General features: G+C 39.7%; 1 protein-coding gene across 1 annotated transcript; it reads right to left on the bottom strand.

Annotated features, from left to right (window-relative positions):
* Window positions 1–10,996: 10,996 nt before the first annotated feature.
* LOC145497460 (melanocyte-stimulating hormone receptor-like) lies at window positions 10,997–13,259 on the bottom strand. The gene has a single exon (XM_081477263.1). It carries the CDS (start codon window positions 13,057–13,059, stop codon window positions 12,091–12,093), a length of 969 nt encoding a protein of 322 aa, XP_081333389.1. The 5' UTR covers window positions 13,060–13,259; the 3' UTR covers window positions 10,997–12,090.
* Between the last annotated feature and the right edge of the window lie 1,857 nt (window positions 13,260–15,116).

Here is a 15,116-nt window from a genome sequence, read left to right as displayed (position 1 = left end):
TATTTTCTAAAATAATCGACACTCGAAGGGAAATTTTCTTTGGAAATTTTGCAGTCGGTTAATAGTTATTTTAAGGTGGCTCCCAAGAGTATTTACGACAAAGTTAACAAAAAAAAGGGTATTTTATAGGAATTGTATGTAGTTACAACTGAGCTAAATTAAAAAAAAAAAATCACCGAAGGAAACGCGAGAAAATTTACTGTCAGATTTGCTTTTTGTGCTCATGTTGACGTCATAAAAATCGAAAAACACTGACGTTTTCCTTTGAGTGCGCGCAGATTACTTGAACTTTTGTCCTATGCGCACGTGCAAACTCGCTAATAATTCATCAAGTTCATGACCGTGACAATGTTTGGATCGGATCTTGATTAGCATAGATACTTAGTTTACGTTTCGATTGAGAAGATAAATCAAACACTTCAGACAGTGTTTGACCGCTTTTCCAAAAACCTCGCAGTTGATCAAAAATACTCCGCTACGCGTCGTATTTTCAACCCTCTTCTCGGTGTTTTGAAAAGTGGTCAAACACGGTCTTCCGTGTTTGATGTATTACTCAAAGGACTTATCGAGCAGGGAGGGGGTGGGAAGGGTTGAGAATTGACCACCGACAAGGCAAGAGAATAGCAATGGAGACCAGCTTGGGAGGTTTTCTCCAGAAAGTGTTGCTGGGAAAGGAAAAATACTTCGAGATGCCGAGGTTTGAGATAATCAGTAGTAAATGACCGAATAAGCATACTTTATCCTATAGGCTCCTTGTGGAGCAAAGGGCGTTGAATAAGCATATTCAAGGGGAAATGAGTTGAAGTTCAGCTGTACTGGACAAATTGGGACAAGTGTTTTTTAGATATGTTTGGCGTGCAAAGCTTGTGTTTTAAACGGGTTACGTATGGTCAAAGGGTGAGGATGGAGACGAGCGCCCATCCTCTAGAAAATGCTTCTATCATGACTAGCGTTCATGACCTATCATAACCGAGTTCCTGCGAGAAGCGTACTCGTCCCGGGGCTCCCACTCTGGAGGTGTGAGGGCGGGTGGCTGGCGCCATAAAATCAGCTTGCTCCGGGCAGACGGGGCTCGCAGCCGTAAAAAAGCAGTCTGTCTGGAAGAAGGAAAACGCTGATTCCAAACCCGGGTAACTGGACACTCGTTAGCCCTGGAGAGCAACCACCTAAGGGATCGCTCTATATTTATCGCCTTATGGGAGGGTGGTGGTGGGGGGGAGGGGGAGGATTTTGGGGGATAATTTGAATTTTAAGATGGCAGAAAGGGGATCAATCATAACTGAGAGCCCAAAATGGGGGGACCTCTAAATGTCACATGCCCATACAGACTTGGTGGACAGCTATTTGACACTCTATTAAGTAACTTGGCAGTTTCCAAGCACTTGGCATGGTTAGATTGCTGGTATGTCAACTGCCATCAGTCACAGTGTTCTCAGTAGAACGGCGAAATCAGTCTACCGGCTGGAAAATCGAATGTAGCCACCAGTTCCCCTCATTAAAATTTGCACACATTCAACGACTCACAGATTGAGACGTTTCAAGAAGGAAATAGTATTTAAAAAGGTGAAAGAGCGCTACTTTATGATCATAAACAACTCACTTTCCGTAACACTTTGCCCCCCAAAATGCATGAAATGGAATATTTGGCAACCCACAATTTTACAATTTTCCGGGGGAGCATGCCCCCGACCGCCCTAGGTTGGCTTGGCCCTTCGCTTAAATTTACCCCGCCTGTTATGCTTTATTGGACGCCTGTGAAAACTTCTGCTAAGAACCCTGATCAGATATCGGGATCCAGACTAGGGTCAAGAATGCAGTAGATAGTGTACTTAGGAAAGAACAGGCCGGATTTAGGCAGGGACGAGGTACCACCGACCAGATTTTTATCCTCAGAAACATACTGGAACCAGCACGTAAATGGAGGGCACCACTGTATGGACATTTCATCGATTTCGAAAAGGCGTTCGATTCTGTCCACCGGAGTAGCTTATGGAACAATATGAAAGCGTATGGTATATCAGAGAAGGTCATAAATATAGTGAGAATCAGCTCGATGTACGAAGGTTTTGAATGCGCAGTGGTGGATGAAGGCGAACTGACAAGCTAGTTTAGAATATCATCTGGGCTGAAGCAGGGCTATGTCATGTTGGGGTTTCTGTTACTTCTTATTGTGGATTGGGTGACGAGGAAACCAACGGAGGGGAGAAGAATTGGTATCAGGTGGGACTTCATAAGTGTACTTGGACTTTGCAGATGACATTGCGCTGCTGGCATCCAAATATAAGCACACCCAAGAGAAAACGGAAAGGCTGATTACCGAGGCAAGCAGAATAGGTTTACGTTTAGACGCACTCAAGTAATTTAAGGCCTGGGTCAAAGGCTTTTACCGGTGAAAATAATTCATTAGTTATATTTCTGAAGGTTTAAATGGAAATGGAACCAGATTTAGTACACAGTTAGGTTTTGATGTCCTGAACATTTTAAAGTAGAATAGGTACTTCTGACAGGTCACGTGACATGTCACGTGACGTTTAGCGGAAAATAGCTAGTATTTGAGGAATTGGTGGTGGTTTTTAATTTAGTAATAGTATCCTGCAAAAACGCGTTTTAGATGCAGGTCAATTATTTCCATCCTCTCACTATTGGAATGACCGTCCCTCTTTTCACAGAAAAATTTTATAGGGTGAAAGGTCCTTTTCTTCAACAAAATTCGACTTTTGATCATTTATATCTTCTATAAACGAAATCAAGGGAGATCATTCCGACCATTCCAAACGTAGCAAGGTAGATAATTCAAATTTGCATCGCAAACGCTCATTTATTGATGAATAGAATGAAATTCGCCGCTAATCCGCCAATTTACCAAATTTTAACAAAATGATCACGTGACATGTCACGTGGTCAAAATAATATGTTAGGGCAAGGCAGGACGTCGAGTTTTATAATCAGGGAAAAGTTCAGCTTGGTAAAACAAATGTAACAAGAGATATAGCTGCCCAACCATAATTCCACTTTACATTCCTGACCCAGGCCTTAAACTACTTGATTAAGCATCAAAATTGCAAAGTGTTAAGAATGAATACAGTAAGGCTGGACAAGATTAGAGTCAGGGCCGATGAGGTGGAAGATGTTGCTGAGTTTGTCTACTTGGGTGCCAAAGTCTCGAAAGATGGGCGCGGAACAGAAGACATAAAGAATAGGCTACGGAAAGCTAGAGGCGCCTTTCAAAACCTAACAAAGTTATGGAACACAAGAGGAATGGGAAAGAAGAGCAAGGTTCAACTGTACAAGACCCTAGTTAGACCAATACTCCTCTATGGGTATGAAACATGGAAGATCATCGCCAATTGGGAAGAAAAGAAATTAGATACGTCCCAGTTTAAATGTTTGAGAAGGATTCTAAGGATCAGATGGCCTGCACGAGTGATCGCAACAACAAATGACGCATATCAACCGAATCAGAAATGAGATAAGAAGACGATGTTACATAAACTGCGAGGAGAAAGATTCAGCGACTGCATGGTGGAGTTGAGATGGAGACCAGAAGATAGAAGAGCAGTAGGAAGACCTAGAGAGACCTGGAGGAGGACAGTAGAGAAAGAGAGACGGCAGGCAGGGTGGAATGACCGGAACAACGTGAGAGTGGTAGCCTGGGATAGGGCACAGTGGAAACAGCGTGTTACGGCCTTGTGCGCCTACTGGCACAAAAAGCAGTGATGATGATAATGATGAAGCCTGCGTTTTCCGTAATTAATTGTCTTAAGTTTCAAAATAGAGCCGAGTTGTTTTAATTTGCACTTGACGGCGATAGTTTTGGTGGGTACCAGGTACCTTTTGTTTGACGGCTGGCCGCATGAGCATGCTCAAAGCCACTTGGACCCGTCGACCAATAAGCCATATTCATATTCTCGGTACTGGACTGGAACTAGCTTGCAATGGAGGCTCATGCGGGGAAATATTATTGAAAAGTGATAAATGTCATTTACATTTGAAAAGATTCCCCGCATTAGTCTCAGTTGCAAGCTAGTTCCAATCCAATACCGAGAATATAAGGAAAGAAGTAACTCTGGTAACAATAACGATTCATCCTCGTACCAAGTGCAGCCCGTCCTTCTTAGCCGGCGGGACCTTGGCACGAGGAAAAAAGTGGCTCAGGAGACATAATTTGATTGGCTAGAATCTTAGACTAAGCGTTTCACCAGCTGAAAGCAGGAGCCTTAATATTTGGATGAAAACACCGGTTATCTAAGTGGGAAATCAAATAGAACGTTTTATTGTACCATAAGGTTTTTGGATAAGAAAAGGAATCCTTTTAGAGTGGAGTATTTCTCTTTTCATAGGCGTAGTGGACCATTTTACCACCGTTTTTGCACCAATACTGATAACGTTGTTTTTCGATTTGCGACGTCGGAATGTCGTCGATATCTAAACCTGGCCATTATACGGAAAGGCCTAGCCTAGTACTACTGTCTGCTTATCAAGAATATCTGATGACATTTAAATTGATGACGTCACAAGTGGTCCAAAGAGCACGACCATTAATTACGACTATATGCGTAATTAGGGCTCAAAGGGTTCACTTTTACTGGAATGAACGAAAAATCACTGTCCTATTTGCTTTTGCACACCATTCCCAATGTCCTTCTGTTATGTTCCATCCGGTGGGAAATGGAAATGGAATTCAGTAAACTGTCGCTTATAAGGCTCCCTCGCTTGTAAGCTCCTCCGGTTAGAGGCCCATCTACCTGTAAACAAAATATTACTTCCGATTATAAGCTTTTTTATTCCCCTTATAGCCTCCCCCCCTCCCGCCGATATAAGCCCCTCCCGTTTATAAGCATTTCTCAAACTCATTAGTAATTCATCAAATTAAAACAAAGAAAATCACAACCGTAAAGGAGGTTTGGTCTTGATTAGCATAGATTTTAACGATTTTACTTCTCCGTTTACTCCTTAGTTTTTGTTTCGATTGAGAAGATATATCAAACACACGAGACAGTGTTTCATCGGCTATCCAAACACCTCGAATTTCGTCAAAAATACTCCGCTGCGCGTCGTATTTTCAACTCTCTTCTCGGTGTTTGGATATCCCGATGAAATACTGTCTTGAGTATTTAATGTATTACATCCAAAACCCGTTGCAAAGCCCCAAGCGGCAGTTTACACTAGTCTTTTCCATTGTAAGATTTTCAAATGTTGTCAAATGGTACAAATCCCCCCCGTCTCAATTTTTTGTCGAAAATTTGTATCGTCATGATTTGGCGGAAAATTCTCATCCGTTTTTCCACGCAAATGGAGAGTGCTCCTGCCGGGTTTACCTCCCGAAAATATCCACTGGACGACCTACCGATCACAGGTGTAATCTAACGGTTTTAGTTAGAGATCGATCAACCAGGGGATATTTTCGGAAAGGACGCCAATGTTGAATTGCTTAAAATTTTAGTCCACGAGTTCATGGGTGTTTACCATTTAGCCAAAAAATCCGGAAATTTCGGTTGAAAGTCAAATGGAACAGTATTTTTCTGGAAAATCCGTTCGGACTACCTTCAGAGGTAGTCCTCTTTTCCCGTTCGGAACGGAACAGTGAAAATTTCTAACCATTTGGTAAATTTTCCAGTTTCCAGTCTCTCATCAGCCTAAAACATTTACGAGAAATCGAATTGCAAATGATAAGGGCCATCTCGTTCGGTTGGTTTGCTGATTTTGGAAAAACTCTTACCTTTTTTCAACGGTCATCCCAACAGGTTTATTCTGACAAATGGTACGCAGCCCATGTCTCTTCAGAAGCACCTTTCCTTGTGCCGACCCCGTCAGCTGAGAGGGACGGTCGACTCTGGGGCGAGAATGACCAAGATCTCGAAGCTGACTTACGTCAAATTTGCGTCACGAAAAATATTTTAATTCTCTTACGTCACCGCAAGGTAATTTACCGAGTCGAGAATTCTCTGGCCTTGTTTACGTAAAAATGATGGCGAACTGATAATTAAGATAGGGTTGAGGTAATCAATGTTTTTATTCCTAAGCTTGTGTACCTAGGGGCCTGTGTATAACTCCAGCACAATAATTTCATCATAAAATCAGCCCTCTGTGATGAAACTGTGCCATTTCTCGTGGCCATGGAAAGCGGGCAAGCGAGGCAAGCTGGAACAAGGCAAGACCAAGTCATCACCTTTCGACAGACGGATGAAATATTTGAAGAAATTGACTGTTTCTGGCTGATGTGGGACGACGTGTGTTGGGCAGAAAATATTCCTTCACCAAAACCTGCAAGCACGCATTTGAAAAAAATCACATTCCTTCCGCCCATCGACTGTCGCCCTCTCGTTGCTCGAAACCAGTTTGTGACACAAACAAGGCTCGAGGACTTCATGGAACGTATTCAAGAAAACACGCAATCGTTTTCCTTCCTACAAACAAACACTTATGGCGAGGAGTCTACCGCTTTCGTGGAGGAAACGATACATGACATTGCTTCAGCGTTTCATGCAAACATGATCAGCAAAATTTTACCTTCCCCACAGCATGCGGACTACATTGATTTGCTTGAGGATCGTCGACCATCGTATGGGAAAGGGTTAAAGATGTTTATCATGACGGATGAGAAGCAAAATAGGGAGCCGAAGGGATATTCTTCTTCCGAATTTTGGCGCAGCTTCTTGGGATCGCGGTACTCCCACATGAGCGTTAACGTCCAAGGCATGCAAAAGTGAGCAGAAAAAAAAAAAGAAAAAAAACTGTGATCCCTCGCCTATCTAAATATTTTTTAGAAAATATTAAATTACGGTAAATTGAGTTTTTTTTTCGTTGTGGCTTTTCTTTGCAGCCGGCGACTAACTCAGTTCTTTTCGCCTGTTCAATGGTTTACAGAGTGAAACAAGACGAAAAACTCACCTGTAATCCCGGCCTAAACTAATTGATACTAGACTGATCTGAATTGCGGTCTATTTTTCCGTTTGAGCCATTTCTCGTTGCCGCCGAATCTGTTTTCTATTTAGCGTGGTTTTCATATATGTTTGAAGGCGATAGTGAGGGTTGCTCCCTCTCGGTCCACAAAAATAACGAAAAAGAGCTCGATCAATGTTATTGACTCAGTGGGAGGACCGACGATAACCTATTTTGTGCGAAGTCTTAAGGGACGAACGTGCAGAGCGCAGTGAGGTCTCTGTGGGGCCGGACGGCTATTTTTCTTTTCTTTGTTCGGCTTACGTCAACCTGCCTGGCCGTACTATGCACGAGTTAGCTCGCATTAATTTTTTTTTGTTTTTCCATGTGGTGATATCATAATTCTAAATCTCAATCGAACTATATCTGAGACCAGTTCCTTTATTCCCGCACCATCGCAAGCGATCATATGATAACTAGGATTAAAGATATTTTAATCTAGCTAAATAATTGACAAAACAGCTTTGCTTTAAATGGTTGACGAGAATAAAGAGAATTTAAATCGTCAACGTACGGTGGAAGATCAAACTGACCAGACAGTGCATAGTTCCAACATGACTGAAACGAAATTAACTGCGATATTGTGTAAACATTTTCATCATGATGCCACAAAAACGAGTTTGCATGCCGCTTTGTGTTATGATCCCGGGGTGGAACCTCGAATCTATGTATGTCATGTTTGTCTTGTTTCTGGATCCATAGAAAGTTGAAAAAAAGGAGGCCAGTTCAACTAAGAACACGGACGGTTTGACGCGGGTTGCAAATTAATTATCAAACTATCGGATGTTGTGCAATTTCATCCAAAGATAATGACACAGGATCCCTTCCTTCATTTTACAACATCTCTCACAATTTTAAACCCTGATTCAAGGCTCTATCTCAATACAGGCCGTAATTTGTCACACCTGTTTTGGCTGTGTATGCTTGATGGGCCCTCTGGGATGTTACGGGTGAACTTGCCTCTGTTGATACAATTCACTCACAAAAGAACAAGTTTGTTACGGGTGTGTGTGAAGATCAAGGTTACGCCGGGTGAATCAAAACTTGTGACAGCCCTGTTTATTCCACAAAAGCTCTTACCATATACATCTCCAGTTACTCCGAAATAATTCCCCAGCAAAGCGGGAACCAGTGACTGACATACGTAGACTTCAGTGGCGCATTCAGAATGAAATACAACTGAAATGCACAAGAGTTTCTTACGGTGACTTTTCATATGGTCACTGCGATCAATGCGGAAAAAAAAAAACGTTCAGTGATCGTTGCGGATGCCAAGTAAACCATTGACTCTCCATTGATCGTAGCCATCGTTGCGTCAGAGATTGTAGTGATCATACACTGCTCTTTTTTTCTGTAAGAATATTGTTTTTCCGGTCCAGGCTGAATATCTTATTTTTCTGAAGATTTTAGGCTGAACATTTCTTCTTGTGAATATTCTTAGATTAGAGCGTATAACCTTTTCCAGAAATGAATTTACGGCTAGTGCTGTTTTTGTTGCTTTTTGGCTAGTTCTGCCTTTTAAAGAGAGGAAGAATTTTATACGGTTTAGTTAAAAAGATAAAATTGCATTGTATTTACAAATTTGTATTTAAAAATTACCGCAAAGCTATGTACAAGGAGTTTAAAAATTGAATAAAAAGGAAATTACATATCTATGAAGTACAATTTTTCTAGATCAATACAGTAAAAGAGAACTATCAAAGTATATCTGAGTATTATATTGGTATAAAACTAATGGCTAAAAGGAAAACTAAGAGAGTTCTTAAAAAATGGAAAGCGACGTGGTTTCTTTTACTGATGTGGGTAAATTATTAAGAAGAAAACGCGCCTGAAAATCTAGATGTGTTTTTCCTTAGCGTTAACTCAGGGTTCGGTAGGCGAATGTCGTTCCTTTGTCTTTTCTTGTAAGTGTGAATAGTGCGATTTCTAATGAAATAATCTGATAAAAATGGAGGAACTAAGTCTTTTGGACAAATCTCATCAGTATCTCACCAATGAGATACTATAAAAATTGTTTTCACGAGCCGCTTAAGTGTCCGCCGAATCGACCCATGCATGTGTTTGACAGTTTGCATCTGACAACAGGTGATTGAAATGTGTTTTTCATCAAACAAGTCAAATGTCTTGCTCACCTATCTAGGCTTGACCATTTCTGCACTTGTACCGTAATAATCACTGAACTGACTTGAATGAAATCAGCCTTGACTTAGGAATACCAAGACCTGTGTTCATCCGACGGTGATATTTAGGAACATTGTACAACCGGGAACATTTAGAAAAGCCCATTAAGTGTCGATACTTTTGATTTGAGAATTTTCGCAATGTCGACAGAAAGGAGAGTCTTGTGATTTTTCAGACGAGCAATCCCGCTATGCCATAAATTTCATTGTTGTACTATCCCTATGTTAATCTTTTCTTAAAATTTCGTGGTGACATTTCCCATCGTTAGTTTAAAACTAAAGCAATTTTATAAGCCTCAGACTTTTCCAAGAACATGGTTTGGCAGGCAGGTCGAAAACTATTAAACTATCATGCATGTAAGTATTTCCAAGATTGCGTATTTGTCCTTGATGTTCTGCAGTTTTATTCAAAGGCAGGTAGACCGAGGTTCTATCCTTTATTTCACAACATCTCTCAAGATTTTCAGATACTCCAAAGGAGTCGCAGTGCCTGGTACAGGAAAAGCTTCATGACGTCATTCGAAAAAACAAAATTCGTCTTCCCTAAACTGGCATAGTGTCTTTTCATTTGATTGAAGATGTTTGAAAGGAATCTAAAAAGCTATTAGAGGACGTTTTCCTTCTTGTGTTCTTGAAGTTCTACTCTTTAATAAAATAATAATAATAATAATAATAATAATAATAATAATAATAATAATAACCTTACTAGGTACAGCACACATTTTGAGGAGGGTGTTATCAAGCTAAAAACTGGCTATCCCCTAGTGCCCCAGGACCATGGTTTGTTCTCGGCCCTAAGGACTCTAAGCAAACATTACGTGAGGACGATAATAATAATAATAACAATAATAATAATAATAATAATAATAATAATAATAAAACAAAAGAAGCAAAAACAAAACCTTTTAACCACTGTCGAAATTAAGTTCGCCAAGTTTATCCTGGATGCCAAGCGAAGTATGTGATCGTAACCAGTCAAAATTAAAAAAACTGACCTTCCGCGCTAAAATTATTGACCACAGGGAATGTCGGAAACGTTTTGAAAACAACGCCTTTAGAAACAGTCTATACTGAGAGTGCGATTAACAATTCAAAACCTGTTATGAGCACAGTCCTGAAATAAATAGTGATATTAATAATTAAATGTTTTGTTTACGTCGTCAACTCCGGTAAGGCCGTGTTTCTAAACATAGCTTTCAATTAGAGCTAAGTAGATCACTTAAAATTTATAGTGAATACTTTACACCTAGCACTGAGTATAAACTGTCTGCCTTATTTATCAATAAAGAATACACTGTAGCCGAGTGAAAGTAGAAGCGCCATAGATATTGTTAACACGGTTAGCAGCCTGTTTTATTTCTCATAGCAGCACCCGTTATTTTCAATCAATTACTTTCAAGAAATTTCTTTTCCCAAATCATTCTGAGATGGGCTATAGTTTTTCAGAGGTGCAAATATAACAATCGTGCAAAGTGAATGAATATAAGAGACAGTGATTTTATTCACCAGAAAAATCCACCAACGTACTCAAAAGAACAGTGTTTTCAATAAAGTAGTATAAATTGGCTTCCGTCTAAGTCTAATTTCACTAATATCTTAAAAATGAGAGTTGAACTGATACTGATTTAGGATTGTATAGTTTTAAACGAAATATGGAAACCAGTTTCGTAATTAAGCCCGTCTCACTTTTCCCTCAAATGTTTATTCGGCTTGCTTTAAAAACATGGACATATTGTGCGCTTCCAGTAAAACGTTAATAACAAAAATTTATCCGCAAAAAAACAGAAAAAGGCTGCGCACATTAGTAAAAAAATGAACAAGAGATCGAGAGGTTCTTTTCAAACAATAAAACTGCTCAAAACTAATTAAATAAAAATGCTCTCCGCGCTAAAACTATTAAAAAATTAGAATGTCGGAAACCTTTCAACGAGTTTTGAGAGAGTTATTGAGAAGGTTGTTAATAAACCAACTATCGGTAACTTTTTCATAATCAGAATGAGTAAAAATATTGTCAATAAGTTTATGGCACCAGAAACCTTCTAAAACAAAGATTGAATAACAAAGGTATTGTTTATCATTTGTTATTTTCCTGATGTTCTTAAACATTGCCACATCATCCAAAGGCGACAGCTTACTCTAGGAATTCGGCCTTTAACAACAATCCTCTTAACTTTCAGTTGCTCAGAATCATTTTTCCCTACATTTCAATTCGTCTCCCGAGAGAGAATCCATCGACACCCAAGAAAGCAGACTGAATAAAGAGACTTTTCTTGGGTTTGGTAGGAAGCTTATCCAAATTGGTGTTTCAGCTCACTTCACCTGCATCATCAGGAATATAATTATACCGAGAACCCACCGGATATCCTTGCAAGAAAGAGAGCGACTTACAATTTTTAATAAAAAGTAAAATTGTCGTCCTTTTAATACCAATAAGTCCTAGGTAACGTAAGGGGAATTCCACCGCTAACAACTGGGGAATCCAAATGAATGGGTTTTAAAACTGGCTCTTGTGCAATCTAGTTATTCCTTGTGAAAACTTTGTTACATTTGGGAATGCACAACATCTTTTTTTTTCTGTCAAGCAAAAATATACAAGAAGAGAACTGAAATGGGAACACAGGAATTTAATAATATTTTAGCTATTTAGAGATGAAACTTAAAATATTCATTAGGCCTTGGGGGAGATTCGAAATTGAAAGCATCCTCTACTGAAGAGGATTGGAAAATAAACGCACACCGCCAGACAGTTACTGATTTTGTTGTCAATGTAGCCATGTCAACATGTAGGAATGTTTTTTCAAGTGTATGTTGTTCATATTCCAAAAGGCAACTGCCTCTCAGAAATGCATAAATTATGCGGCCTATGGGGAATAAATAAGAGCGTGTCTTGCGGTCTTCATCAGTACTTGAAGAAAGTATCGCGTATTCATCCACCGTCGCATGCCAAGTTCCATTTTGCAGTTTTCTCTTATTGGGTAATGGCTACGTTTTGATCAACACTAGTCCCGTTCCACGGGACCACAGCATCTCTGTTTCTCCACCACAAACGAAGAGAGCGTTTGAATCTTGGCAGCCTCAGTGCATACATAAAAGGGTCTACAATGCAACTGACGGAAAGAAATTCGTTCGCAACAAGATAATACGCATTATATGCATAAGAGCTTCGGCAAGAACAAAAATATAGAATTTGTACGTGAATAAAGTAAGGTAAAAATGAACAATAAAATATACAAAGGATCAACACGAACGTGATGGCCATCCTGTTTTCTCTCTCTAATTGTTTTCTTCTGTTTGCTGCTGTCAGACTCGCTCGGACATCTTTAAGTTCTTGCCTTTGACGAGCGACCATTTTATATATTTTCACATAAACTGCTGTTAAAATAAATGATGGAATCACGAAATGAGAATAACTGTAGGCCAACAAAAAATTTTCCCTTTTCACATCCGCAATTGGAAGGACGCACATAATCAAAGCGTTTATCCAAATGATGGCGATAGCAACCTTGGCTCTTGAGTTGTTAATCTTTTGTGGGTATTGAAACGGCTTGATAACCGCAATATAGCGATCATATGACATGGCCATGAGCGTTGAGACCGCGACGAGAATGGACACAGCTCCGAGGAAATATTCTATCATGTTTAGAATGAGAAGATCCCCCAAGCCACAGTAAAGATAAGTTAGTTCCGCGGCTCTAAGGTAGCTGACAATTCCCATAAAAAAATCCGCGACGGAAAGGTTTGCGATGAGGAATACAGATGGCGTTCGCAAACATCGACAAGGATCACGGTAGATCGCGACGAAGAGAAAGCCGTTTGCTGCGGTGATCACTGTACCAAACAGCAAGTCAAAAATGATGAACGCCAGAAGTTCACCACCGCGGACTTGCCCCGTGCCTTCTAGCTGCTCGCTGGCAGTACTTGATGGTGTTGAATTCATGGCAGAGTTGTTTGCCCTGCTTTAGAATATCGCACGCGATGGACTTCGGAGCAAATTCAAGATATGCTTTCGTCAGTAAAAGTTGAAATTTTCAGATAAGTTCTTTCTGATGTAATATCTAATTTTGTAGATCGTTTGCAATGGACACTGCTACATGGCACCTGTACTAAATATCAAGCGATGACTCGACCAGATTGGCGATTTCTCTTGTAAACGTGCCTCGAATACCTCATTTGTTGATAAAAAGTCATTAAAAGTGGCTTGCGGCAACAATATTAAAATAAACCGTAGAAATAAATTTGACAGATTGACTGAATTATCCTCTCTGTTTGACTTGAAGCCCATTAATTTGTAGATTAGCTCTATAGTTTGGTTCTTTAATCAAAATTCTTTTCAATTACCCTCTGTTTCCTGGAGACAACGAAAGTGACTTATTCTGAAGAGGCATTGTTACGAAAAAGAAATTATTTCAACTGCGGAGACAAACTGTCAAATGAAAAAATTTAAATTCACGCTTATGAGAAAATTACCAGCTGTTATCCAAAAAATGTCTTCCACGGCAGCTGTGTTTCTTAGATTAAGAGAACATAATTTTACAAATATAAACTCATTTTTGGATGCTGACTAGATCATAAAATTATTTACTAAAAAAAACAAAATGTTTTGACTACAGCTCGTAAATAGATTGGCAAGGAGGAACACACTTCACTTTTTCGTAACCCTGTTTGTTTTCATGTTCTGCACGGAAGTTTAGAGCTGTGAATTTAATTTCCCCAGTAACTCTTTAGAGCTGACCTTAAAACATTGCCAAACGGTAGCAACCCTGCGACATCAGCTATTAAGAAAATTAGTTTTAAGCGTCTTAGCATCTCGACGAATTCTTTAAATGTCCCTAATGATTTTTTAAAATTAAATTTACGATGCAATCTTAGTTTTCATTCAATTGTACATATTTTATCATTTAAATGTATATTAACCGACCACTGCAGATTTTAATTTATTGTTCCTGAAAAGCTCCAATGTAGGAAGACTCAAAAAACTACGTGTCAATGTTTTTTATGTCAGTGATTACGTCATTGTTTTTCGATATTTTATGACGTCACATGAGTACAAAAAGTGAAGCCGACAGTGAATTTTCTCAGATCTCCTTCGGTAAAATTCCGTTAAATTTGGCTTGTAATAACCAGACATAATGGCCAGACATAATGTAATTTATGTCAAGGCATGGTGCGCACGTGATAATCCGTTGGGTAAGGTTGTACCAGGTACGCCAAACCGAGCCCATGGGATTTGGGGACGTTGTTTCGAGGGTATTTTATTGTAAGGTTTGGGGAGATCGTCCTGGCCCGCTCTTTTGTTACGCTGATCTGACTTCCATTTCGGCTCATCAATTCAATGTCGTGCTTAGCATATTGTGGTCTTGACACCAGTCGGTACAAAAGCCATAGCTTTCGTATCGGTGGCGCGCGCCACGCTGCTAAACAAGGATATTCCGATGCGCAAATCCGTGCTCTTGGTCGTTGGAAATCAGACGCACTTAAAGTCTATTTGAGGTAGGAGGTTCTTTACTCTAATTAATTAATTAATTAATTAATTAATTAAGATAGCTGTTGAATTTTTGGTAAGTAGGTCAGGCAATTGGGCTGCTACGTATACTTGCTGAGCTTCAGCATCAAATATTAGGTACGGTAATATCGTTTTTATTTCGTGGTTGTGCCTGTTGAGTAGGTCAGAAATTAAGCTGCTTCTTGGCAGACATTGATACCTTTTAAATTTGTTTGTTTAGTTCTGTTCACAATCACTTGTCACCTTGTTATTTGATTGGCGCTCTTCTAAGTCAAAGTTAACTTTTATCTTGAATCATTTGCAAACATTAAGGCATCGAGAGCCCCGCAAGGCGTCGCACTAGTTTGCTGAAGAGATAGGTAGGCGACAGTAGAAACAAATCGTTTGGGATAAATGGTCACAAATGTGACGAGTTTAATTGAAACTAAGGTTACAAACAAAGATTAAAATCTCTTCAGAAAAGGTGGGGTTAAAACTTTCGCCACAAGCCA

This window comes from Orbicella franksi, chromosome 9 (assembly GCF_964199315.1).
Source record: "Orbicella franksi chromosome 9, jaOrbFran1.1, whole genome shotgun sequence".
In the NCBI taxonomy this organism is placed as follows: Eukaryota; Metazoa; Cnidaria; class Anthozoa; order Scleractinia; family Merulinidae; genus Orbicella; species Orbicella franksi.
Note: the sequence above shows the minus strand (reverse complement) of the source record. Positions and strands in the feature narration are given on the sequence as shown.

Bases quoted from the DNA above. Each gene is read 5' to 3' on its own strand.
- LOC145497460 (XM_081477263.1), bottom strand. From the start codon at position 13,059: ATGAATTCAACACCATCAAGTACTGCCAGCGAGCAGCTAGAAGGCACG.